We start from the raw sequence: 27,396 nt of genomic DNA, 5'->3' as shown, positions 1-27,396 counted from the left end.
AGGAATAATTTTTAATCATTTTATCCCCAGAAGCGGGCCCTGTTACTATGAGTAAGTTAACAGGTCAAAGGGACTTATGACGTGGCTGAAAAAACATCCAAGGTGACAGTTTAAAGTGCCATAATCTGTTCAACTACGAATGCTGCAATCACTGAAAAAACAGCTAAAGTCCTAGTTCAGAATCCTATTATCAGTGCAACTGGTAGTGTTAGTAGTCGTGCAAACCACCGAAACCCAAACTCATCAAAAGAGCCTTTGCTCAAGTTACCTTCCTTTAAAAGTAAGTAAGCTCCCGTTTAAGACTAAATGGTTTTGTTTCTATAATTTGTAGGAATAATTTTTAATCTTTCTATCCCCAGAAGTGGGCCCTGTTCCTAGGAGTATGTTAACAGGTGACAGGACTTGTGACATAACTGAAAAAACATCCAAGGTGACCGTTGAAAATTCTATAATCCGAGCAACTGCGAATGTTGCAATCCCTGAAAAAAACAGCTAAAGTCATAGTTCAGAATCCGTTTATCAGTGCAGCTGGAAGTGTTACGAGTCTTTCAGACCACCGGAGCCCTAATACATTACAAGAGCCTCCACCCAAGTTACCTTCTGTTTGGGCAAAACAGCCTTCGCTGTCACTGCCCATTCAAACTACAAGTAAGTCTCCATTTAAGATAACGGTGATTAAACAGGGAAACGTTGAAAGAAATGAATACACTTTTTTCCATGACAATTGAAGTGGTCAGTCAGATACGAATTAACGCTCCTGTTTTTGTAGGTGCCAAACAACAGCTTTTTGGGCCGTCGTGCACTGTCAAGGCAGGTGAAGATCAGTCGCTGGTAAACGGTTTATCCAAGGAAACTTCTAAATCCCTTGTTTTCTGTGTTATGTTTGTGTTTATTTAACACTGTCTAAGCTCCAATTTTTAATCGAAGCTACAAAGAATTAAAAAATACAAATCGATTGTCATTGAACAGCGAATTTGGCTTTGTAATTATTATTTAATTGTCAATTAGACATTGAGTTTTCACGAATTATTATAAATATAGAGGTTACTACACACTAGAGATAACAGGCTGTAATAAAGCTCTGTTTTCAAATGCTGTATAATTTCGCCAGGCATTCGAATTTCCCTCCATTTCGAATGATCACCAGCTGATTGCGCCATCTTACTTTTAAAGGATTAAGAGTCAGCACATGACTATGACTAACTGCTGACTATGACTTTAGCTGTCTTTTCAGTGATTGCAACATTCGCAGTTGCACGTATTGTGGCACTTTCAACTGTCACCTTGGATGTTTTTTGAGACACGTTAAACCGCACCGACCTACCTATCTGATAAATACCTGATCGGTCATTATTCGGGTAGGTGCTTTTCAAGCGGTTTTCTTTCGTTCAAAATACCCACTTTAAAAGATATGGCCCAGCCTTAGCTTAAAAAAGGGTGGGCAAGTGAAGGAAAATAAATAAAACTATGATGTATTGCTTCAAAACAACAATAGAAATTCTTCTACATCTTTAAACTTTGCGTGTTCGAATAAAATAGCACAAATGTTATCGATGAAGATTTCGAGTACGAAACAGAAATACTAATTTGATTTTAAAAAATGACACTCAATGCTTTACTAAATGGAAAGTAACATTCATTACCAGAGTCATTGAACCGAGAGAGAGTTGAGAGAGACTTATAGAGTTGCCAACCCCCCGAATGATTCCTTCCAAACATTATTCAATGTATTTTTCTGACTTGCCAAGGAAGCGGATACTACTTAATGTCTAACAAAGATGGTACAATACCTTTTTCTTTATGCAGATGGTCCAAAATAAAGTTAACTACAATTCGCGCTAATACGTGTGTGTGAAGCACGTTTTCAGTAGGGGAGACCGGGGCTATATGGGACAAAAAAATAAAAACTAACTTTAAAAATTTTTACTGGTTAAAAAAATAAATTATCATTAAACTTGTTGTATTCATGTTAAACCATATCATGTCCTCTATTTAAAGATATTTTTAAATATGGTTTTGTCCAATACACAATTCTCTAGCAAATTATTTCATGAAAGACCTTTTTTTGTTGAACACTAAAACATTACGGGGTTACCTGGGACAGCTCCATAAAATTCTTTTTTATCCTAAAATAATTAGATTTATTTAAAGTTATTATAGCCATTCGATTACGAATTATATTTCGCGTCGGGTAATGTGTAACATTTATCGAAAATGAATTGTTACAATTCTAAAAATAGTTTTAAACTTTTTTTTCTTCAAAATTTTCCTTTTTTGTTATGGGGGTTGGCTTTAGCTGCAAAAAGGGAGGGATTTTTTTTAAATCGATAGTTACATGTTATAAATACTTAATTGTTTTTCCCATCGATTGTAACTAGAAGTAGATGTCATGCAGTCAGTCAATTCAATTTATCATGACAGAGTTTCCCATATTTCGTCTTAGTTTTCAAGGTATTTCTTTACATTGCCAGATTTTTATTAACTAATAGTTATTTATTGGAATCTTTATATTTGTAGATGGTTCGTAACTATAAGAGAAAGAACATTGATCAAGTAACTGAATGTCAAGCAAAAGATATTGTGATGAAAAAGAAAGCAAGTGGCATTAGTTTTCAAAAGTTAGCTATAAAAGGCATGTCAAAATCAACTATCCATCGTGTGTGTCAAAAGATTTCTCAAATTGACCCAAATCATACTTCACTAAGAAGACGTTTTCATCGTCGACAAGTATTATCTCCAAAACAGGAAACTGCACTTGCAGCTTATCTTATAGTCGCTCAAAAGTTGAATCATGGTCTCACACCTGCAGACACGAGAAAACTTGCCTTTGTATATGCTAAGGCTAATCAAATTGTCATTCCTTCTGGTTGGCAGCTGAGAGAAGAAGCAATGATCAAGATAAAAAATCCAGTCAATTGTAAACATTGAACTTCATTACAATAAAAATGTATCAAGAACATCGTTGTTTGTGTTTCCTGTTTTTATTACAGCCAGAAATGAAATTATATGCTAGCCAGAAATGAAAAATAATTACAAAAACAAAGGCTACTCGATATATGAACAAGATGTCTGAATAATTTTCTCAAATTTACAAGGAATTGTTTTAATGAGTTCAGTGACGAATTCCTCAGTGCACACATTATTCCAACTTAATGAAATCTGTTCCCAAAGATTGTTTTGATTGAAAACCTTCACGTTACCCCTACTGAAATTGTTCATCATCTTAAACCAAACATCCTCAACGGGCATGACATCCCCAAAGTATTTGGGCCAATCAAGAAAAGTCATTTTTTCTTTATTGCCTTTTGCAAACTCCATAACTGCTTTACTGCGATGAACTGGAAACCTAATTACAAGATAATTGAAATAAATTTAACATCATATAAATATATTGCACTATTGCTGTTACCAATCATGAACAAGTCCAATTGGTTGTGATTGATCTTTATCGCTCAAAGGTAAAATATGTTTTTGTAGGATCTCCTTATATGTTGCTGAGTTGAACTTTTCGTTGACTCGCAACAAAAGAGCCTTTGGATGCGATGATGAAACACAGCCCCAAACTAATACAGTGTTATGTACTTCTCTTTCTGAGCCAAAGTATAATGATATCTTGCCTTGATCATTGTAGCTGCAAGTATAGGTAACATATTAATGAAATGACAGTAAAAAAAATATCTTTGGCACTTCAAACAAAATATATCACCTAAAGCGTTGGGTATCTCCGTAGGCAACATCACCAACGTAATTTTTTATATGTCTTAAACAATGGATAGCCCCATTTTCCCTAGTCTTTTTCATTTCTTTGGTTATTTGTGGCCGAAGCTTGTTTGCATTAATAGATTTCAAAGCAAATCTAGCTAATGAATATAATTTATTAAATGTTTGATGAACTAAATTATATTTAAAATTTTTAAAAAAGTATTTATATATGATTAATAATTATTTAATTCCTAAACAATTCAATATTTTCATGACAGGAATAATAATGTAAACAGTTATCTCATCCAAGTCTAGAACGCGGATCTCCCGCGTCGCTGACGGAAACATATACAATAAGCCACTTACAATTTACTTATCGATAGCTAGCATACTGAGAAAAATAATTTGGTGTTTCCATATGTTACCCGATTACCCGACCCGATAATGACAATAACGAGTAATGGAAAGACTCTATTTTGTATTGCAAAAATTGTTCTACTTAGCCGGGGGTTAGGGAAGTCTAAAGATAAACAGTCTATACTTTTTCCAGACATTTAATACCTAGGGCAAAAAAAGGGTGTCTGGACTGATAGTACCTAACCCCCCTTATAATGATTTTGCGCCAAAACCATCCTACCTCTCCTTAAAAAGGTAAACTATTAATTTTTTCGACCCACAGATGGCTTTTAAAAAAAATCGGTGTTCACCTTTTTGTGCAGGATACTGTACTTGGTACACAGCCACAGTCTTCTATCCGCCAGAGGTTCGATGCCAGTTTCAGTATATAGGAGTTTGGTCGGAGTTGAGGGCCAGACTCCGGGAGCCCAGTATTATTCTGAGAATAGATCGGGAGACTACATCTATTTTTTCCTTATTCGATCTGCTGGCCGAGACGTAGATGATGAGGCCGTAGTCTATGCGGCTGCGAACTAGAATCTTGTAGAGCGTATACAGCGATTTGATAGAGGGGGGCGTAGGTGGATTTAGTAATTATTGTTGATGTTGAGTGTTAAAATAAAGGATAAAGTTTAGAATGAGTTTGAACATATCTATATTTCACCTCATATAGCGTTCTTAAGTATTAGTAACAATGTAATAAGTATATTGGAGGACATTACCGGCTGGTGACCTATGAAAAAGTAAGAAGAGAGAAGAGTAAATTATAGCAGACAGCTTTTGACACATATGATTAACGCCCCCTGTTTCGCCATCGGATTCCGCAACCGGAAACGCAGGAGTTACTGAACGCGGCTGCGCTAACACCTGGTCTCAACTTTTTAGTTGACGGGAGGATAGTAATAGTGTCACGTGGAAATCACGTGACGTACGCGTGAGACACACCCCACACTCATCTCCTTCTTGGAAACAAGCAAGGGCGAATGTACGAGTACATTTGTCTGAATGTTGCGTTAGCAGCACAGGACGTTTACACCTTCTCTAACGCTTCGGGGAAACAAGCAAGGGCGAATGTACTCAAACGTTCGGTCTTGCTTTGTAGTAAGTGGTTAAGGGTATCTTCTTCTTTCGTAGAAACAAGCAAGGGCGGATGTACTCGTATAACCGGCCTTGCTCAGTAATAAGTCATACCGGTTATCTCGATTGTTCGTAGAAACAGCAAGGGCGAAAGCACTCGATGATTCAACCTTGCTGTTCGCCTACCATAAATAGGCGATGTGTGGTCTCTTGAATGGAATGTTCTTGCTTGTCGTCCTAAAGTGTGGACGTCCTAATACACTCGTGTTACAAATCACCCCCAAGTGTAACAATAGTTTACTGATGCCTGGAATAATGGAACCTGGTCTGAGAAAAAGCAACATAACATAATACGCTTCTAAATAAAGGGAATTGTGAAACGACCGGGTCTAGAAATGACAATAGGGTTTAAACAAAAAAGAAAAAAGATATGTTCAATGTCTGCAAATGGCCTTAGATATTTGTTTCCCCTCTTTTTTTTTTCTTACTGCTTTATCTCGCTAATTCCCATCCGCTCACGGAACTTCTCAAAATCCGCCCTACCCAACGGTTTTGTAAACCTGTTCGCAAGTTGATCATGGGTTGAGATACTCGACATCAAGTTTGTCCCAATTTGCTGTTGTTCTCGGACAAAGAAATACTTAAACTTCAATGTGTTTCACCCGTTGGTGATTCTCTGGATCTTCAATGATACTAATGGCACACCTGCTATCACAATGGATGGGAATTTTGCCAACGTTAACATCTAATTCAGTCAAGAGCGCCTTTAGCCACACGGTTTCTCTTGCTCCTTCCGAGGCAGCATAGAACTCAGCATCAGTCGTTGATAGTGCTGTGGCCTGCTGCAGTCTGCTACCCCAAGAGATTGGACCTCCATGGAAAGTGAAGAGAATTCCGGTCGTTGACTTGCGTGCGACGAGATCTCCAGCGAAGTTGGCATCCATGAAGCCGTGTAGTGGTGAAGATTCATTGCACAACATTGGACCTCCATAGAAAATCCCGTAATTAGCTGTCCCAGCTAAGTAGGAGAAAATTTGTTTTGTCGCTTCCCATTGGTTTGGTCCTGGGTTGGACACAAACGCAGCCACTTGATAAACTGCCAGGGCAATATCAGGCCGAGTCATTGCCATCAAGTACATGAGTGATCCGATTGCTTCACGTAATGTTGTCTTCTCCATTTGAAGGCGTTCTTCCTCTGACTTTGGTGCCATTGTTGGAGAAGGTCGGTTATTTGGATTAGCAGGAAGAGACGTGGGTTTGCAGTCAGTCATGTTGTATCTTCTGAGCAGCTTGATGATAAAGTCTTGTTGGTTGATGCACAGTATCCTGTTCGATCTATCGCAACTGATGTCTAATCCAACAAATCTGCTGACCGGTAGTGATCGTACTTGAAAATGGATTCGCAAATAGTCGAGAATGGCTGTGATGATGTCAGGAGTGTTTCTGGAAATAAGGCCATCGTCGACGTAAATTATCAGGATGGTGTATTCCCCATTAGGCCCAAACCGCAAGTACACACAGGGGTCACATTGGCTGTGGTTGAAGCCTTACTTAGTGATGAATCCATCAAATTTTGTGTTCCAGCACCGCGATGCCTGCTTCAGCCCATACATGCACTTAGACAATCTGCAGACCTCTTGTTCTTTTCCAGGTAGTTCGTAGCCCTCAGGTTGCTTCATAAAGATCTCTTCTTCCAATTCTCCATTCAAGAAGGCTGTCTTAATATCAAGTTGGATCATTTCAAGATCAAGACCGCAGCTATGGCCAGGACCAGACGGATCGAATAATGTTTCACGACTGGGGAGTATGTGTCGAGATAGTCAAGACCGTAAAGTTGAGCATATCCGCAAATAATCAAACAATTAAAATCTCGTTCTCTCCAACATTTGGATCTGGTTGAATTTCTTTTCCAACGTGCGGTTCGATGTTTGTCTGAACATTTAGTTCTACAGGAATATCATCGTTTTTACCTTCAGTTTCGATTTCCAGTTCCACAAAGAGGTCAAGTTGAGATCTAATTACTGGTTCAGCATGGGGATTAGGAACGTCCACGTTGTATCCTTTGGTCTCATCAATGATTACGTCACGGCTGGTTACTGCTCTCCAAAGTGTTGGTATGTAGATACGATAGGCTTTTGTGAATTCGCAAAAACCCACTAGGATGCCTTTGATACATTTGGGTTCCAGTTTTGTTCGTTTGGCATGTGGGATGTGAACAAAAGCTTTTGAGCCAAAAATTCTGAGATGTGACAAGTCTGGTTTGTGCCCAGTCCAAATTTCAAATTGAGATAATTTTGTTTTGTTGGGTGGTATTCTGTTTAGAATGTAGGTGGAGTACGCCACAACCTCGCCCCACGTCCAGAGTGGTAGTCTGCTTTGACTTGCGTGAATAATAGTTCTTGCCGTCTCCATGAGAGTTCGGTTTTCCCTTTCTGCTATGCCATTTTGTTGAGGACAGTAGGATACGCTTGATTCATGTATGATTCCCATTTCAGCTAGTCTTGCAGAAAATCTTTCACTGAAGTATTCTTTCGCGTTGTCAGGGCGCAGAGTTTTGATGGCAGTGTTTGCTTGATTCTTGACAAGAGCATTGAAAGATTCAAAATGATTGGGTACTTCTGATTTGATTTTCGTAAAATACACACTGAACCAGCCACTAAATTGATCTTTGAACAGGACAAAGTATCTTGCGCCTCCAATCGATGCATGTGACATCGGTCCACATACATCGGTATGTATGCGTTCGCCTTTAAAGGTCGTTGGTCGAGTGCCGATTTGGGGATAATGCAAACGATGCATCTTGCCTTTTGGACAGCCTGGGCAGTGTTTTAGGTCTTTCCATTCGTCTTCAATTCCATAAAAGTCCAGTCCTCGGACCAATCTTTCCGTTTGCATTCTTTTCAGGTTTCTTAAGTTGACGTGGCCAAAGCGACAGTGCCAAAGTGAAGGGGTCAGCTGTCCAGTTGATGTAGCAGAAGCCGCATGATCAATGTTTACTTGAGATCTGATTCAAAGATGATACATTGTTCGATCAGCTCTGTCTCCTTTCATGTAGATGTTGTCATCAGGAGTGAATATGTTCACTTTGTTACCATTGAAAATAGCCTTCATGCCAGCTTCAGTGGTCGACACGATTGGGAATAAGTTTGTGCCTAGGTCTGGCACATGGAGTACAGGTGAAATGATTCGTTCATTGTTCATTGTATTTCTCAAAAACAAAAAATTAAGAATAGATCCATACCCATCGCTGGATTTGAACTCTGAACCATTAACATGCGATTGCTGTCTTCATCCACAGAGCTATTGAGAAGATGAATAAGTGTGCCATGCAAAGAACAATAACTTTGTTACCTAATATCGATATAAATTGCACAATTCAAATCTGAACTGATCATCGTCTGCTTTTCTTAAGACTAAACAGTATGTTACAAAGCTAGTTTTATCTATATTTTTATCGAATTTTACATCAAATTTTTTGTATTTTTCATGCTAAATGAAAAAATTAAGACGATTTCTAATTGCAAAATAGTCGCAAAGAACACGAAAGGAACACAAAAAATAAATGTTAATACCCTATACGAAATAAAAGATTTGGATGGATTGAGATTTGAACTTCGATACTCTGAAGCCCAAGTACTGTATGATACCACAGAGCCACAATCGATATAATTTTCCAAATAGAAAATCAAATAGAAAAAAGTCAAAGTCAAACCTTCAAATTATCAACGATTACCACTGTAAAATCACCATTTTCCCAGACTAATGTGCAATAAAAAAGTTATGTTGTCTATTGGGATCGAACAAGGATACATGTTGTCATGAGCGTTGTCTTATACCACTATGCCAATCAACTTGGTAAATGATGTGTAAGTTAAAAAGAATTGACTGTTGTTGGTTAGTATCGATACAAAATGCAGACGAAAATCTAAAATTATCGTCGTCTGTAACACTATATTTGGCTGGATAGTAAATTTGTTTACTATTGATATCAGGGTTGCCACAGCAATGACTAATTCTTTTAAAATTAAATTAATTACTAATTCAAATTACAATAAGAAACATAATAATTCAAAAAGTATAGTTATGTTGCGCAACCGATTTCTAAAATCCCATCAAAAAATATTTAAGCAAGCTTTTCCTAACAATAAAAAAGCTGAAAATCATTTTTCGTTCAGGTTTGAACCCAATGCCTCTGAATCGCCAGCCTTGTGTTTTACCACTGTGCCAATGCTCTGTAAACATAATGCAACACAACAATGGCTTTATTGTTGTTGGGTAGTATCGATACAAATTGCAGACGAAAATCTAAAATTATCGTCGTCTGCAACACTACATTTGGCTGGATAGCAAATTAGTTTAATATTGATATCAGGGTTGCCACCGCAATTACTAATTCTTTTTAAATTAAATTATTACTAATTCAAAGTACAATAAGAAACATAAGAATTCAAAAAATATAGGTCTGTTATGCAACAGATTTATAAAATGTCGTCAAAAAATATTTAAGCAAGCTTTTCCCAACAAATAAAAACGCTGAAAAATATTCTTCGTCCAGGTTTGAACCCAATATCTCTGAATCGCTAGCCTTGTATTATACCACTGTCGCAATACTCAGTAATTATTATGTAGCACAACAAAGCTTTTTACAACAATAAAACGCTGAAAAATTTTCTTCAATCAGGGTTGAACCCACTGCCTCAGTAACTCTAGCCTTGTACTATACCACTGCGCCATCAGTCCTTAGAAAATGTTCAGCATAAAAAATATTAATTGCTGTTGGGTAGTATCGATACAAATTGTAAACAAAAATCTAATCTTTCCGTCGTCTGCTAGCTTTCAAATGCGTTAAAAATGTATTTTCAAGAGCCAATCATCAAGAAAAAATATACAGTCGCTTCTGGATTTGAACTCCGAATTTTATGGCCACAGATCAAGTCGTTACCCTTAGCAGTACTACAAACTACTTTACTACAAAATCTCGCCGCCATAAAGTTCTTGTTGACGACTATCGATTCAAATTAGAAAAACTTTTTTTTTTGTTTTACTGTTTGAGGCTTGTTAGTAGTACCGTGGTTACCACAACTCACAATCCCTTTTGCATATAATTTTTAATATTATGTTAACCGTGTTTTTTATATTGATACAATCATGTACGCAGTATATTTTTTGGCCAGTAGATGGGGATAATTAGATACCTTATCGATAATCGTATCGTTATCTAAAAGGGGGCGTAGATAATTTGTATCTAACCAAATTAGATAATCGCCAACACTATTTGCAGTTGAAGATGAGAGAACGCTGATCAGTCATGTGGGATGTTGCTCCCGAATCTATTAATGAACAAGATAAGAAAACACAAAATATTAAGAGGGATATGGAGGACCACAGAAGTTGGAACTGTCCGCTCCATATCCGTTGCGTCTATCCACAAGATTAAGAAACACACACATACAAAATAAATAATGGATTATTTTTTTCTCGAAAAAAAAATTATTTTTTTTTCTTTTTTTCCCCCTCTCAATTCACTCGTTTTGTGAAGTAATTGGCGCGTTTTCTTACATTATTTGAACTGCGCTATCAAACAATTTAAAAAAAAAAAAATTTAAAATACACATTGTATTAATAAAATACACACACCATCACCAACACCATCAATAATTAGGGCATTCTTTCTTGATATGTCCCCTCTTAGAACACTAAAAAAAATGAAATTAGATTTAATTAGTTAATTTTATAAAATTTCTACTTACTTTTAGGCACTGAATATGTCTTAATCTGTTTTCGGCGCATCGTTTGCACCTTTTTTTTTTCTTAGATGGTTGTTCCTGGAAATAGATAAATTAAAAGATTAATTAGAAAAATTAAAATAAATATATACAAAAAAATCTTACCGCATGATTGGATGCCATTGGTGACACGACGGACGGTGGCAGGATGGCAGGGGTCTCGACGGCCGGCGGCAAGATGGCCGGTGGAACAATAGCCGGTAGCAAGATGTCAGGTTGTTCTAAAGTAGCATCTTGTCCATCAGACACCTGCTCAGGTTCCCCGGCCGAATCGCCGATGCTTAATGGTGAAGCTTCGCTGGCCAGCAAAGCCTCGCAATATAGCAAGGCTTCGCCGTCCAGCTCTACCTCACCGTTGACATCGGCTGGTCCGGCCTGGTCCACTGTAGCAGCCCTAGAACAAATAGTTAAAATACGTTAATTAAATTTTAAAAAAGAATTTACCTTAATTGTTAACTTACCTTCAATTACGTTGAAATTCCCTAATGAGGGACCTGCAGTTATTGCAGTTTGAAAAATCGGTCCATTCGGGTGTGTCGTACCCGACATATTTCAACAAGTATTGGACCTTTCGTCGATTTTCAAACTGCACAACCCTACAAACGGCGAAGAAAAATAATTAAAAAACAATAAGATAAAAAAAATTTATAAATTAAATTAAATTTGATAATGTTACCCTTACCTTCGGTTTAAACAATCCTCAACCTCGAATTCTTCGTACATGTTGTACATGTTGGAGGGGACTTGGCGGATGGGGACTTGGTGATTCCTCGGCATCTTGGAAACAATTGACTGAGTGAATGAACCTTGAGTTCAAAGGCCAATCCAAGGTCAGTCATTTTCAAAACGTTTTCTTATTTATTTATTTTCCCCTTAGGATATGATCCAGTCTGGCAACCCTGCTTATCCATTAGTTTTGGATGCAGTCGCCGAAGTGAAGGCGTTGTTGAGTAGAGTAGGCTAGAGTTAACTGAAATTCAAATTAATAATTTTAATTCTAAGTTAACTGCACCAACTAACCGAGTGGAAAACCGTTACCCTTTTCTAATGATTAACGTTGTTTTTAACAATTTAAAGTTTTCGATATCAGTGAAAGTGCATAAAATAACGAGTGCGTAAAATCAGGTGGTCGTTAGCAAAAAATAAATTTAAAGAAAAATTTTTGTCTTTAAAACATCTGTAAAGCCTAAGAATGCATGGAAATATTGTGTGATTCACAATCTATGGGAGTTAATTAGATGGTTGCTATGGTGATCATTTGTTGTGGTATGCTTCATGTGTTTGCAACTTCAAGGAATCAAGTGTCTAGTTACCAAGTGATCCACATTTAAAGATGGATAAATATAACCTGACATGATGATATGATGAAGAAGATGATCTTTATTCTGGATTTAATGAGTTCCATCCTACATTGAACACTTCCAGTCTTATACAAGATTCTCTTTCCAGAGATGTAAAACAGCAACAATCAACGATACAGATGCAGGTAATGTTTGGAATAGTTTGTAAAATTGTTTATTAGTTATTTCTCAATTGATAATATTCAGCTATTAAGATCAATTGTACAACAATAGCTCGACCTTGGTTAGGTGTTGACCTTGCAATCTATTCAACAAAACAGCTTTTTTAAAGTACCACAAAATGCAACAAAAGAAGAACGCACAAGTCACCTCAGGGCTCGGCCTACCTGGCCACCTCAGACCCTCCGGTGAAGCTTTCCATAAACAAACAAAACAAAAAAAAGGAAACCAAATATAAACGAACATGATGGCTGCTGCTTCTTGGCAGGCTTCTGCTTCCCCGATTATCGGTTTCCGCCTGTGCCTGAGCCTCCTGATCGGAACCCGAAGTGCGGCTTGCCTCTGAAAATCAATATGCAGAGGAAAAAACAAATTAACAACATATTCCTTGGGATGGCGGGAGGGAATCTAGTGAGAACCAAGGTCTCACTATTATTATACAATCCCAACTGCCCTTCGTTCGCTACGCGTACTCGAGCAATTGTAGAATTGTACAACAATAGCTCGACCTTGGTTAGGTGACTTCGAAGTATTCTCAAAGAAAACTATGATTTAACGACCCAATACCAAGGTATTTGCCTCTAAAGACAGTTCTATCTGTCTACGATAAAAGCGCGTGAAAGTGGATTCTGAACTCCAGCTTCCCATTCTCAAAATGCCCTCTATCGACATGCCGGAATCCGCTGCTTTAGAAGCGGAGGCACCTCGCGTCGAATGAGCGGAGTAGATTGAGGTTTCTATACCGGTCTCCTCTAAAGTAGCCTTCAACCAACGGCTCAATGTTGACGCCCCGACCGAATGATGAGGTGCGCGTAAGCTCAAGAACAACGAATCCGATTGAATCCCCTTACGGAACTGGTCAGAAATTAACAGGTAGGCCTCCAGAGTAGCTACCGGGCAAACCCGGCTGACCGGAACTAGCCTCTTTAGGCTAAAGACATGAAGAGGGGCCCCGCCACGCTGCAACTTCCGCGGCCTCGCTAGGGATAGCTTCGCTCCGGTTGCGTCAATGGCAATAGAATTGCGGGCTAGGCCGGCCAACTCCGAGACCCTGCCAAGGGAAGATAGAGCCAACAGCATAGCGCATTTCCGTGACAGGATCGAAAAAGGCAAATCCTCATTTACGTCCATGGCCACAAAATAATCCACCACCGCTGCAACATCCCAAAAACCGGTGTATCTGGGCGTTGGAGGGGTCCTGTTATAAATTCCTTTTAGTAAACGAATAACCAAAGGGTGTTTACCTATCTTAACTCCTTCTATCCCTTGCAAAGTGGATGATAACATCGAACGATAAACATTTATTGTCCGATTAGCCTTACCTTGACCTGCAAGGGCGCCCAAAAATTCCAGAACCTGTCCTATAGAAGGAGACATGGCATCCGAACCCTGTCGAAAGTTCCAACCAAGCCAATTCTGCCGTCGGATGTCCGATTCATGGCCGAACATCCGTTTGATACCCATGTACTCTATGAGTAGTTCTAGGGATGTCCGTCGGATAGTAACAATTGAAGTGTAAATGGATGTTCAAAAATTTTATTCTATGGACGTCCATCCAACAGCCAAGAAGATTGTTTAATGTTTTGTTTTTGAATGACAAAATAATTTTTTTTAAAACTAAGGTGGACTTCAATTTTCCAACACAACATGCTTGGATTGGCACACGGAAGGACTAGCTTGAGTTTGGGGGTTAAGACAAACTCTTGGCTTTTTATAAAATCTTTGAAAAAATAAAAAAATTAATTTTTGAATGAGGAGTTAGGTTTTAGATTTCATTTACATTTTTTAATATCGAGGTGCTCGATAATTTGTATGAGTGATTCGTAGTGTAACAAGAACAGCAAAATATAAACACTAGAATGAAAATAATTCTAAGTCTATGCAGGTTTTCAAAATTGTACTAAGCATATAATTATATAAGAAAGCTGTTAGGCATCGCCAGCAGCAAACATTTCACAAATATTTTACATGATTTCGTAACAAATATACTTAAAATGATTGTGAATGGGATGGCAGAATGGTTAGTTTAGTTTTTGGAGGGGTTTCCGCGGAGAACAAACATGTATGGGGTGGGTGCATTTTAAAATATTACTAAAATTACATAAATAAAATAAATAGGAAAGAGTCTACTAATCTACTGGGTATGGAGATTCTACGGGAGGGGTTTCCTCAGCTTCGGGGTTTGGTGCACCATGATGGAAATGGGCACACACCATATCCATTGATCCCTGGATCGCTGCCAATCGGGCCTTGAATCGGAAGGCACCCCAGGATCTTCCGTTGATTCCAAGAATAGAACGGATTTCGTCGTTCCTGGTGTACCATGATCCAAAGACCCGACAACCAGGGGGAGAATCCTCCCATGCGAAGAATATTTATCATATTTCCGCTGGTAGGCATTCTCCATACTCCCTGGTTGGTCATAGCAGAACACGACGTCGACCATCACCCGGGAACCGGATAATTGAAATTCAACATCCGGTCTTAACCTTTGCCCTGGGAAGGCATTGTTGATCGTGACGTCGTGTCCCTGCTTGACTAGCAGCGACTCCAAGAGATCTTGCATGGTGTTGTGCCTCTTGGTGGCGAGCTGGAGACCTTCTTCACAGTGGTTAAGCACATGAAACCCGGTTTCATTTTCCTTTCCGCATCGGCGGCAACTCGTATCTTGCTCCTGTGAGCAAAACCACGAGTGCCCCCGAAGAGGAAGGATGTCGAGCCGGGCCCTGTGAAGATATCTCCAGTCTCGGAAAGAGAGGGGCGTACGGCAAGATACCAGGTGAGCCATGTCTTTCGACAAAATATATAATATTTCGACGAAATATGATGGCAGAATGGTCAGAGTGTCCGACTTCGATGCGGGAGACCTGGGTTCGAATTCTTACTCGAGAAAGTGCATTTTTCTTATAATATCTTATTTATAGCCAAAAGAAGTCCTTTCGGATGTTCTTACAATGTCCGATGGCATCTTCCCGGAAGGTTTTGTAATATTCAATCGATACCCGAGGGACATCCAGTTTGGAGATCGGGAAGTTCCACGGATGTCCGTTGGATATCACTCTTATCCGTTTTGGATGAACTGCGGATGTCTGTGTGACTGACCTGTGCTATGTGGGCTATGTCGACCGCAGTGAAGTCTTTGCAGAGCTCTGATGCTTTCGCCGATAAAAAATTATCAAAATTATCCTCATAATCCTCATCTCCCAGTTGACCATCCACGTCACTTTCTTGACTTTCACTGGTATCACATTCATTGGTATAAACCATGGCCTACTCTAATCACGGCCCATCAGCTGGCTATCTCCCTGTAGCCTAAAATGAATTGTGATAGCTCCGCCCATTCATAGCCAGAGGGTCGTAGTCCCTCTCAAACTTTTCCAAATTCCACGGCTTCTTTCCACCTTTTAAAATTTTCTGAAATTCTGCCATTGCCGTGCTGAAGTTCTGACGCCATGATATGCATCGCTCTGCCAGGGTGTTTTAGTGTTTGGTAAGTATTTGTTCCTTAATTTTTTATCCTTAATTTTTCTTGATAACATTCATAGGACAAAACGCCGACACAATGCAAATAAAAACAAGTAAAATGGGACGCAAGTACTTTTCAGAGAGCTAGACCAAGCCGGGCACTGTCTGAGGCCCAGCACACAATGTGTAATTTATGTCAAAAGCGGCTGAGGATCTGGGGGAGCCAACTGAAGTAGATTAGTAAGAACAGGAACTTACTTTTAGTAACTCAATTATTGTTTAGTTAATGGCATATAAATTAATTTGTTTCTTTATTTCTTAGGTAATGGGCAGAGCATTGAATTTTACATACGAACAACAACAACATCAGCTTGTGCATTATGTTCTGAGTGTTTGTCGAGTTCTTCTTCAAAAACATTTACTAAAGCTTTGACAGCATCTGTCATCCGCTCCTCGGATTTACATAGATTAATGACTTGTAATCCTATTAAATTTTCGATGTCCTTCAACTTTTTCTCCAGACCATTAACGTGACGTCGAAGTTTTCTAACCAACATTCTGTTGTTTTTCAAAGGAATCTTTGAGAATTTAGATATTTTTGTTTTGCTAAGTTTCACCAATATTCTCATCTTTCGTAATGGGTCTATGGATTTTATATTTCCTGTTGTTTTCAAGTCGTTGATATCCATGACCTTTTCGGACATTTCAGTAACAGTCTTACTTGCATCAACTTCTTTCATAACATTGTGGTTCCGAGCGGAATTTATTAGTGATACTACTTCTTCGTCCATAAAGCCACTATTATGGTTGCTTGCAGGTGTTGAAGATCGATAATTAGAATACAAATCTTGTTCATAGTGATTGTCCTCTGGATGGTCGAAAACCTAATACAAACATTAGTATGAACAAATTAACATGCATTTCTACTAACAATTTAACACTATTGTGCTTACTGTGGAGTTTTGGGCATCAGAACGATGAGGCTCTAGTTGTTGACATGATTGTCCAGTGACATTTGAGAACGGTGTTGTGATTGTCTCTCCCCTCACGTTTGTTGCCTAACAAAGATGAATAGGTAAATAGTATTATAGTAAAGAGAATTATATCATGTTACGTTAACATTGCTACAAATACTAACCTTCGTAGGAAGTTGAAATATGGTTGGTACAGCATTTGGCAATAGTTTTTTATTTTTTTCATTGATACATTTTTTTTCAAAATGTAAACTGCATATTCTTAAGGATTTTAGTAGCTTGAAATTCTTAGTAAATCCAGTAACACAACTGTTAGACGAGAATGCATTGAGCCACAGCTCAATGACATTCTCGTCTTTAGGCCATGAAAAAAAATTTAGTGTTTCTTCGTTTTTACCGTAGGTTGTACTGTGACAAAATAAAACACAGCATTTAATCCTCATTTAGAAAAGCAGCTCGTTGAACTAAAGGGGAAAAAAACAGCCTGGCAGAGGCATTAGCAGCAGCAATGGCAGCAGCACAAGGCGGCAGCAGCACGGCAATGGCAGATTTTCAGAAAATTTTAAAAGGTGGAAAGAAGCCGTGGAATTTGGAAAAGTTTGAGAGGGACTACGACCCTCTGGCTATGAATGGGCGGAGCTATCACAATTCATTTTAGGCTACAGGGAGATAGCCAGCTGATGGGCCGTGATTAGAGTAGGCAATGGTATAAACACAACACGAGTTGTAGCGAGCTAGCTCTGCCCGGGTGAGCTTTTCCATTCGCTCAGCCCGAGTGAGCGAATGTTCTAGGCTTACAGCACTCATGGCGGCAGGTTTAGTTATCGCAACTGTAAATACGCTATAGTCAATGGCTTTGGTCAAAGTAAAAGTAAGCTCCCGTATAAGACTAAAATAGTTTGGGTTCTATAATTTGTAGGAATAATTTTTAATCATTTTATCCCCAGAAGCGGGCCCTGTTACTATGAGTAAGTTAACAGGTCAAAGGGACTTATGACGTGGCTGAAAAAACATCCAAGGTGACAGTTTAAAGTGCCATAATCTGTTCAACTACGAATGCTGCAATCACTGAAAAAACAGCTAAAGTCCTAGTTCAGAATCCTATTATCAGTGCAACTGGTAGTGTTAATAGTCGTGCAAACCACCGAAACCCAAACTCATCAAAAGAGCCTTTGCTCAAGTTACCTTCCTTTAAAAGTAAGTAAGCTCCCGTTTAAGACTAAATGGTTTTGTTTCTATAATTTGTAGGAATAATTTTTAATCTTTCTATCCCCAGAAGTGGGCCCTGTTCCTAGGAGTATTGTCACACGAGTTGTATTTGAACAAGAATACACGAATACAACAAGTGATGACTTAAATTCTTGACAATTATTCACTTTTAACTAGTAACAATAAGGGATGACCATACCAAACTCGGAGAGCGTCTGAAGACTCCAGGGAACTACTCCTACGGAGCCTAGCTCCGGGAGCTCACCCGATGGAGACTCATCTAACGCAGATTTGGGGCAGCGTTTTATACCGTCGAGCGAATTACTCCCCTTCCGGACTGCATATCTGCGTATCTTTCTTAGAGCGGACTTCTCCCGATAATTTCTTCACCACGATCGCAGCGTTGTCCAAGGAGCGGATGACTCATCTCTGCGAATAGATAACCAATCTCCCTTTTCACCCGCGACAGGTCCCCCTTCTTCAAGACAGGCGACCCGACTGTACTAATCTTCTGCGATCCACGAAGATTGATGAGACTAAAAATCAGCTTGCGTTCTCTTGGCAAATAAGGGACTTTTACTCTTTCGTTTTTCTTCTTTCCGGTTGCGCTTACTTGTTTAAATGTTTCTTGTATTTCCCGGATAGTCTTAAGGATTTTTCTTTTTTTTTTTTTTTTTTTCTTAAACCGCCTGCCTTCGGCCACGGAAGAGGCGCTGCAATCTAATATCTTCCGGCCGTTTGAGATTCACCATCCACTCGTTCGGAAGCCTTGTACACTTGAACCAGCTCCCCATCTGTTGTGGGTAGAATGTTATTCAAAGCGCTCCATCCATTGGTGCGCATCTTCTTCTGAATTTTTTCAGAAGATTGGCGGGCTAATAAATTTTCTGACAGCTTCCATAGCTTGTCTTTGCGGCTGCTCAATATGCCTTGATGGCACTATAAATTGTTGTCCCCCGACCGGAACAACTGGACTCATCGCCGCTCTCAAATCGACCTCGGTTGCTGGATCCTAGTATAAGCCTATTGAAGTCTCGACTGTTTCACCCTGACTGTCAGCTTCTTTGGTCAAATGGTCCTTTGGAATAGGACCTTCAAAATTTAGGGCTTCACCAACAAAGGAAGTTCCACTCTCCAACGATGAGGCTGGGATAGGTGAAGTTTCTACCGGAACGCTTGACAGTTCTCGAAGCGGATGTAATCGTCGGCTGTGGTCTCTTGGGCAACTAGGTAGCCGTGGGTTTGTCCTCTTCGGTATCGGCTAACAATGATGGTAACGAGCTGCGTCTCAAAAATTAAAATTCTGCAGCACTAATTCGTCACTTACGGGTAACGAGCTGCGTCTCCACCAATTGTCACTTAAAGCACGATTTCGTACTCACGGGTAACGGACTGTATCTCCACCAATTGTCACACGAGTTGTATTTGAACAAGAATACACGAATACAACAAGTGATGACTTAAATTCTAGACAATTATTCACTTTTAACTAGTAACAATAAGGGATGACCATACCAAACTCGGAGAGCGTCTGAAGACTCCAGGGAACTACTCCTACGGAGCCTAGCTCCGGGAGCTCACCCGATGGAGACTCATCTAACGCAGATTTGGGGCAGCGTTTTATACCGTCGAGCGAATTACTCCCTTTCCGGACTGCATATCTGCGTATCTTTCTTAGAGCGGACTTCTCCCGATAATTTCTTCACCACGATCGCAGCGTTGTACAAGGAGCGGATGACTCATCTCTGCGAAGAGATAACCAATCTCCCTTTTCACCCGCGACAGTATGTTAACAGGTGACAGGACTTGTGACATAACTGAAAAAACATCCAAGGTGACCGTTGAAAATTCTATAATCCGAGCAACTGCGAATGTTGCAATCCCTGAAAAAAACAGCTAAAGTCATAGTTCAGAATCCGTTTATCAGTGCAGCTGGAAGTGTTACGAGTCTTTCAGACCACCGGAGCCCTAATACATTACAAGAGCCTCCACCCAAGTTACCTTCTGTTTGGGCAAAACAGCCTTCGCTGTCACTGCCCATTCAAACTACAAGTAAGTCTCCATTTAAGATAACGGTGATTAAACAGGGAAACGTTGAAGGTAATGAATACACTTTTTTCCATGACAATTGAAGTGGTCAGTCAGATACGAATTAACGCTCCTGTTTTTGTAGGTGCCAAACAACAGCTTTTTGGGCCGTCGTGCACTGTCAAGGCCGGTGAAGATCAGTCGCTGGTAAACGGTTTTTCCAAGGAAACTTCTAAATCCCTTGTTTTCTGTGTTATGTTTGTGTTTATTTAACACTGTCTAAGCTCCAATTTTTAATCGAAGCTACAAAGAATTAAAAAATACAAATCGATTGTCATTGAACAGCGAATTTGGCTTTGTAATTATTATTTAATTGTCAATTAGACATTGAGTTTTCACGAATTATTATAAATATAGAGGTTACGACACACTAGAGATAACAGGCTGTAATAAAGCTCTGTTTTCAAATGCTGTATAATTTCGCCAGGCATTCGAATTTCCCTCAATTTCGAATGATCGCCAGCTGATTGCGCCATCTTACTTTTAAAGGATTAAGAGTCAGCACATGACTATGACTAACTGCTGACTATGACTTTAGCTGTCTTTTCAGTGATTGCAACATTCGCAGTTGCACGTATTGTGGCACTTTCAACTGTCACCTTGGATGTTTTTTGAGACACGTTAAACCGCACCGACCTACCTATCTGATAAATACCTGATCGGTCATTATTCGGGTAGGTGCTTTTCAAGCGGTTTTCTTTCGTTCAAAATACCCACTTTAAAAGATATGGCCCAGCCTTAGCTTAAAAAAGGGTGGGCAAGTGAAGGAAAATAAATAAAACTATGATGTATTGCTTCAAAACAACAATAGAAATTCTTCTACATCTTTAAACTTTGCGTGTTCGAATAAAATAGCACAAATGTTATCGATGAAGATTTCGAGTACGAAACAGAAATACTAATTTGATTTTAAAAAATGACACTCAATGCTTTACTAAATGGAAAGTAACATTCATTACCAGAGTCATTGAACCGAGAGAGAGTTGAGAGAGACTTATAGAGTTGCCAACCCCCCGAATGATTCCTTCCAAACATTATTCAATGTATTTTTCTGACTTGCCAATGAAGCGGATACTACTTAATGTCTAACAAAGATGGTACAATACCTTTTTCTTTATGCAGATGGTCCAAAATAAAGTTAACTACAATTCGCGCTAATACGTGTGTGTGAAGCACGTTTTCAGTAGGGGAGACCGGGGCTATATGGGACAAAAAAATAAAAACTAACTTTAAAAATTTTTACTGGTTAAAAAAATAAATTATCATTAAACTTGTTGTATTCATGTTAAACCTTATCATGTCCTCTATTTAAAGATATTTTTAAATATGGTTTTGTCCAATACACAATTCTCTAGCCAATTATTTAATGAAAGACCTTTTTTTGTTGAACACTAAAACATTACGGGGTTACCTGGGACAGCTCCATAAAATTCTTTTTTATCCTAAAACAATTAGATTTATTTAAAGTTATTATAGCCATTCGATTACGAATTATATTTCGCGTCGGGTAATGTGTAACATTTATCGAAAATGAATTGTTACAATTCTAAAAATAGTTTTAAACTTTTTTTTCTTCAAAATTTTCCTTTTTTGTTATGGGGGTTGGCTTTAGCTGCAAAAAGGGAGGGATTTTTTTTTAAATCGATAGTTACATGTTATAAATACTTAATTGTTTTTCCCATCGATTGTAACTAGAAGTAGATGTCATACAGTCAGTCAATTCAATTTATCATGACAGAGTTTCCCATATTTCGTCTTAGTTTTCAAGGTATTTCTTAACATTGCCAGATTTTTATTAACTAATAGTTATTTATTGGAATCTATATATTTGTAGATGGTTCGTAACTATAAGAGAAAGAACATTGATCAAGTAACTGAATGTCAAGCAAAAGATATTGTGATGAAAAAGAAAGCAAGTGGCATTAGTTTTCAAAAGTTAGCTATAAAAGGCATGTCAAAATCAACTATCCATCGTGTGTGTCAAAAGATTTCTCAAATTGACCCAAATCATACTTCACTAAGAAGAAGTTTTCATCGTCGACAAGTATTATCTCCAAAACAGGAAACTGCACTTGCAGCTTATCTTATAGTCGCTCAAAAGTTGAATCATGGTCTCACACCTGCAGACACGAGAAAACTTGCCTTTGTATATGCTAAGGCTAATCAAATTGTCATTCCTTCTGGTTGGCAGCTGAGAGAAGAAGCAATGATCAAGATAAAAAATCCAGTCAATTGTAAACATTGAACTTCATTACAATAAAAATGTATCAAGAACATCGTTGTTTGTGTTTCCTGTTTTTATTACAGCCAGAAATGAAATTATATGCCAGCCAGAAATGAAAAATAATTACAAAAACAAAGGCTACTCTATATATGAACAAGATGTCTGAATAATTTTCTCAAGTTTACAAGGAATTGTTTTAATGAGTTCAGTGACGAATTCCTCAGTGCACACATTATTCCAACTTAATGAAATCTGTTCCCAAAGATTGTTTTGATTGAAAACCTTCACGTTACCCCTACTGATATTGTTCATCATCTTAAACCAAACATCCTCAACGGGCATGACATCCCCAAAGTATTTGGGCCAATCAAGAAAAGTCATTTTTTCTTTATTGCCTTTTGCAAACTCCATAACTGCTTTACTGCGATGAACTGGAAACCTAATTACAAGATAATTGAAATAAATTTAACATCATATAAATATATTGCACTATTGCTGTTACCAATCATGAACAAGTCCAATTGGTTGTGATTGATCTTTATCGCTCAAAGGTAAAATATGTTTTTGTAGGATCTCCTTATATGTTGCTGAGTTGAACTTTTCGTTGACTCGCAACAAAAGAGCCTTTGGATGCGATGATGAAACACAGCCCCAAACTAATACAGTGTTATGTACTTCTCTTTCTGAGCCAAAGTATAATGATATCTTGCCTTGATCATTGTAGCTGCAAGTATAGGTAACATATTAATGAAATGACAGTAAAAAAATATCTTTGGCACTTCAAACAAAATATATCACCTAAAGCGTTGGGTATCTCCGTAGGCAACATCACCAACGTAATTTTTTATATGTCTTAAACAATGGATAGCCCCATTTTCCCTAGTCTTTTTCATTTCTTTGGTTATTTGTGGCCGAAGCTTGTTTGCATTAATAGATTTCAAAGCAAATCTAGCTAATGAATATAATTTAATAAATGTTTGATGAACTAAATTATATTTAAAATTTTTTAAAAAGTATTTATATATGATTAATAATTATTTAATTCCTAAACAATTCAATATTTTCATGACAGGAATAATAATGTAAACAGTTACCTCATCCAAGTCTAGAACGCGGATCTCCCGCGTCTCCGATGGAAACGTATCCAATAAGCCACTTACAATTTACTAATAGATAGCTAGCATACTGATAAAAATAATTTGGTGTTTCCATATGTTACCCGATTACCCGACCCGATAATGACAATAACGAGTAATGGAAAGACTCTATTTTGTATTGCAAAAATTGTTCTACTTAGCCGGGGGTTAGGGAAGTCTAAAGATAAACAGTCTACACTTTTTCCAGACATTTAATACCTAGGGCAAAAAAAGGGTGTCTGGACTGATAGTACCTAACCCCCCTTATAATGATTTTGCGCCAAAACCATCCTACCTCTCCTTAAAAAGGTAAACTATTAATTTTTTCGACCCAAAGATGGCTTTAAAAAAAAATTGGTGTTCACCTTTTTGTGCAGGATACTGTACTTGGTACACAGCCACAGTCTTCTATCCGCCAGAGGTTCGATGCCAGTTTCAGTATATAGGAGTTTGGTCGGAGTTGAGGGCCAGACTCCGGGAGCCCAGTATTATTCTGAGGATAGATCGGGAGACTACATCTATTTTTTCCTTATTCGATCTGCTGGCCGAGACGTAGATGATGAGGCCGTAGTCTATGCGGCTGGGAACTAGAATCTTGTAGAGCGTACACAGCGATTTGATAGAGGGGGGGGGGGCGTAGGTGGATTTAGTAATTATTGTTGATGTTGAGTGTTAAAATAAAGGATAAAGTTTAGAATGAGTTTGAACATATCTATATTTCACCTCATATAGCGTTCTTAAGTATTAGGAACAATGTAATAAGTATATTGGAGGACATTACCGGCTGGTGACCTATGAAAAAGTAAGAAGAGAGAAGAGTAAATTATAGCAGACAGCTTTTGACACATATGATTAACGCCCCCTGTTTCGCCATCGGATTCCGCAACCGGAAACGCAGGAGTTACTGAACGCGGCTGCGCTAACACCTGGTCTCAACTTTTTAGTTGACGGAAGGATAGTAATAGTGTCACATGGAAATCACGTGACGTACGCGTGAGACACACCCCACACTCATCTCCTTCTTGGAAACAAGCAAGGGCGAATGTACGAGTACATTTGTCTGAATGTTGCGTTAGCAGCACAGGACGTTTACACCTTCTCTAACGCTTCGGGGAAACAAGCAAGGGCGAATGTACTCAAACGTTCGGCCTTGCTTTGTAGTAAATGGTTAAGGGTATCTTCTTCTTTCGTAGAAACAAGCAAGGGCGGATGTACTCGTATAACCGGCCTTGCTCAGTAATAAGTCATACCGGTTATCTCGATTGTTCGTAGAAACAGCAAGGGCGAAAGCACTCGATGATTCAACCTTGCTGTTCGCCTACCATAAATAGGCGATGTAGTGTCTCTTGAATGGAATGTTCTTACTTGTCGTCCTAAAGTGTGGACGTCCTAATACACTCGTGTTACACATCACCCCCAAGTGTAACAATAGTTTACTGATGCCTGGAATAATGGAACCTGGTCTGAGAAAAAGCAACATAACATAATACGCTTCTAAATAAAGGGAATTGTGTAACGACCTGGTCTAGAAATGACAATAGGGTTTAAACAAAAAAGAAAAAAGATATGTTCAATGTCTGCAAATGGCCTTAGATATTTGTTTCCCCTCTTTTTTTTTCTTACTGCTTTATCTCCCTAATTCCCATCCGCTCATGGAACTTCTCAAAATCCGCCCTACCCAACGGTTTTGTAAACCTGTTCGCAAGTTGATCATGGGTTGAGATACTCGACATCAAGTTTGTCCCAATTTGCTGTTGTTCTCGGACAAAGAAATACTTAAACTTCAATGTGTTTCACCCGTTGGTGATTCTCTGGATCTTCAATGATACTAATGGCACACCTGCTATCACAATGGATGGGAATTTTGCCAACGTTAACATCTAATTCAGTCAAGAGCGCCTTTAGCCACACGGTTTCTCTTGTTCCTTCCGAGGCAGCATAGAACTCAGCATCAGTCGTTGATAGTGCTGTGGCCTGCTGCAGTCTGCTACCCCAAGAGATTGGACCTCCATGGAAAGTGAAGAGAATTCCGGTCGTTGACTTGCATGCGACGAGATCTTCAGCGAAGTTGGCATCCGTGAAGCCGTGTAGTGGTGAAGATTCATTGCACAACATTGGACCTCCATAGAAAATCCCGTAATTAGCTGTCCCAGCTAAGTAGGAGAAAATTTGTTTTGTCGCTTCCCATTGGTCTGGTCCTGGGTTGGACACAAACGCAGCCACTTGATTAACTGCCAGGGCAATATCAGGCCGAGTCGTTGCCATCAAGTACATGAGTGATCCGATTGCTTCACGTAATGGTGTCTTCTCCATTTGAAGGCGTTCTTCCTCTGACTTTGGTGCCATTGTTGGAGAGGGTCGGTTATTTGGATTAGCAGGAAGAGACGTGGGTTTGCAGTCAGTCATGTTGTATCTTCTGAGCAGCTTGATGATAAAGTCTTGTTGGTTGATGCACAGTATCCTGTTCGATCTATCGCAACTGATGTCTAATCCAACAAATCTGCTGACCGGTAGTGATCGTACTTGAAAATGGATTCGCAAATAGTCGAGAATGGCTGTGATGATGTCAGGAGTGTTTCTGGAAATAAGGCCATCGTCGACGTAAATTATCAGGATGGTGTATTCCCCATTAGACCCAAACCGCAAGTACACACAGGGGTCACATTGGCTGTGGTTGAAGCCTTACTTAGTGATGAATCCATCAAATTTTGTGTTCCAGCACCGCGATGCCTGCTTCAGCCCATACATGCACTTAGACAATCTGCAGACCTCTTGTTCTTTTCCAGGTAGTTCGTAGCCCTCAGGTTGCTTCATAAAGATCTCTTCTTCCAATTCTCCATTCAAGAAGGCTGTCTTAATATCAAGTTGGATCATTTCAAGATCAAGACCGCAGCTATGGCCAGGACCAGACGGATCGAATAATGTTTCACGACTGGGGAGTATGTGTCGAGATAGTCAAGACCGTAAAGTTGAGCATATCCGCAAATAATCAAACAATTAAAATCTCGTTCTCTCCAACATTTGGATCTGGTTGAATTTCTTTTCCAACGTGCGGTTCGATGTTTGTCTGAACATTTAGTTCTACAGGAATATCATCGTTTTTACCTTCAGTTTCGATTTCCAGTTCCACAAAGAGGTCAAGTTGAGATCTAATTACTGGTTCAGCATGGGGATTAGGAACGTCCACGTTGTATCCTTTGGTCTCATCAATGATTACGTCACGGCTGGTTACTGCTCTCCAAAGTGTTGGTATGTAGATACGATAGGCTTTTGTGAATTCGCAAAAACCCACTAGGATGCCTTTGATACATTTGGGTTCCAGTTTTGTTCGTTTGGCATGTGGGATGTGAACAAAAGCTTTTGAGCCAAAAATTCTGAGATGTGACAAGTCTGGTTTGTGCCCAGTCCAAATTTCAAATTGAGATAATTTTGTTTTGTTGGGTGGTATTCTGTTTAGAATGTAGGTGGAGTACGCCACAACCTCGCCCCACGTCCAGAGTGGTAGTCTGCTTTGACTTGCGTGAATAATAGTTCTTGCCGTCTCCATGAGAGTTCGGTTTTCCCTTTCTGCTATGCCATTTTGTTGAGGACAGTAGGATACGCTTGATTCATGTATGATTCCCATTTCAGCTAGTCTTGCAGAAAATCTTTCACTGAAGTATTCTTTCGCGTTGTCAGGGCGCAGAGTTTTGATGGCAGTGTTTGCTTGATTCTTGACAAGAGCATTGAAAGATTCAAAATGATTGGGTACTTCTGATTTGATTTTCGTAAAATACACACTGAACCAGCCACTAAATTGATCTTTGAACAGGACAAAGT

At 39.0% G+C, this 27,396-nt stretch overlaps 3 protein-coding genes and 1 long non-coding RNA gene across 5 annotated transcripts; 1 reads left to right on the top strand and 3 right to left on the bottom strand.

The window, feature by feature from the left end:
* Nucleotides 1-5,816: 5,816 nt before the first annotated feature.
* On the bottom strand, nucleotides 5,817-6,446 carry LOC123472643 (secreted RxLR effector protein 161-like). Its single transcript, XM_045174520.1, has one exon. It carries the CDS (start codon nucleotides 6,444-6,446, stop codon nucleotides 5,817-5,819), a length of 630 nt encoding a protein of 209 aa, XP_045030455.1.
* Nucleotides 6,447-15,734: 9,288 nt separating this feature from the next.
* On the top strand, nucleotides 15,735-16,807 carry LOC123472238. 2 transcript variants are annotated; one of them, XR_006646585.1, is made up of 2 exons: nucleotides 15,735-16,186; nucleotides 16,269-16,807. It is a non-coding gene; the product is annotated as an uncharacterized LOC123472238 (long non-coding RNA). The 2 variants fall into 2 exon arrangements; XR_006646586.1 differs by having other exon boundaries at nucleotides 15,735-16,209.
* Nucleotides 16,291-17,627, bottom strand: LOC116923366. The gene is made up of 3 exons (XM_045173488.1): nucleotides 17,085-17,627; nucleotides 16,900-17,004; nucleotides 16,291-16,830 (listed from the first exon to the last, which is right to left on the bottom strand). Exons 1-3 carry the CDS (start codon nucleotides 17,361-17,363, stop codon nucleotides 16,291-16,293), a joined length of 924 nt encoding a protein of 307 aa, XP_045029423.1. The 5' UTR covers nucleotides 17,364-17,627.
* A 7,726-nt stretch (nucleotides 17,628-25,353) lies between these two features.
* LOC116931334 (secreted RxLR effector protein 161-like) lies at nucleotides 25,354-25,983 on the bottom strand. Its single transcript, XM_032938896.1, has one exon. It carries the CDS (start codon nucleotides 25,981-25,983, stop codon nucleotides 25,354-25,356), a length of 630 nt encoding a protein of 209 aa, XP_032794787.1.
* Nucleotides 25,984-27,396: the final 1,413 nt, after the last annotated feature.

This window comes from Daphnia magna, linkage group LG5 (genome assembly GCF_020631705.1).
Source record: "Daphnia magna isolate NIES linkage group LG5, ASM2063170v1.1, whole genome shotgun sequence".
Taxonomy (NCBI): domain Eukaryota; kingdom Metazoa; phylum Arthropoda; class Branchiopoda; order Diplostraca; family Daphniidae; genus Daphnia; species Daphnia magna.
The sequence above is the reverse complement of the archived record's forward strand: the minus strand, read 5'-3'. Positions and strand labels throughout refer to the sequence as shown.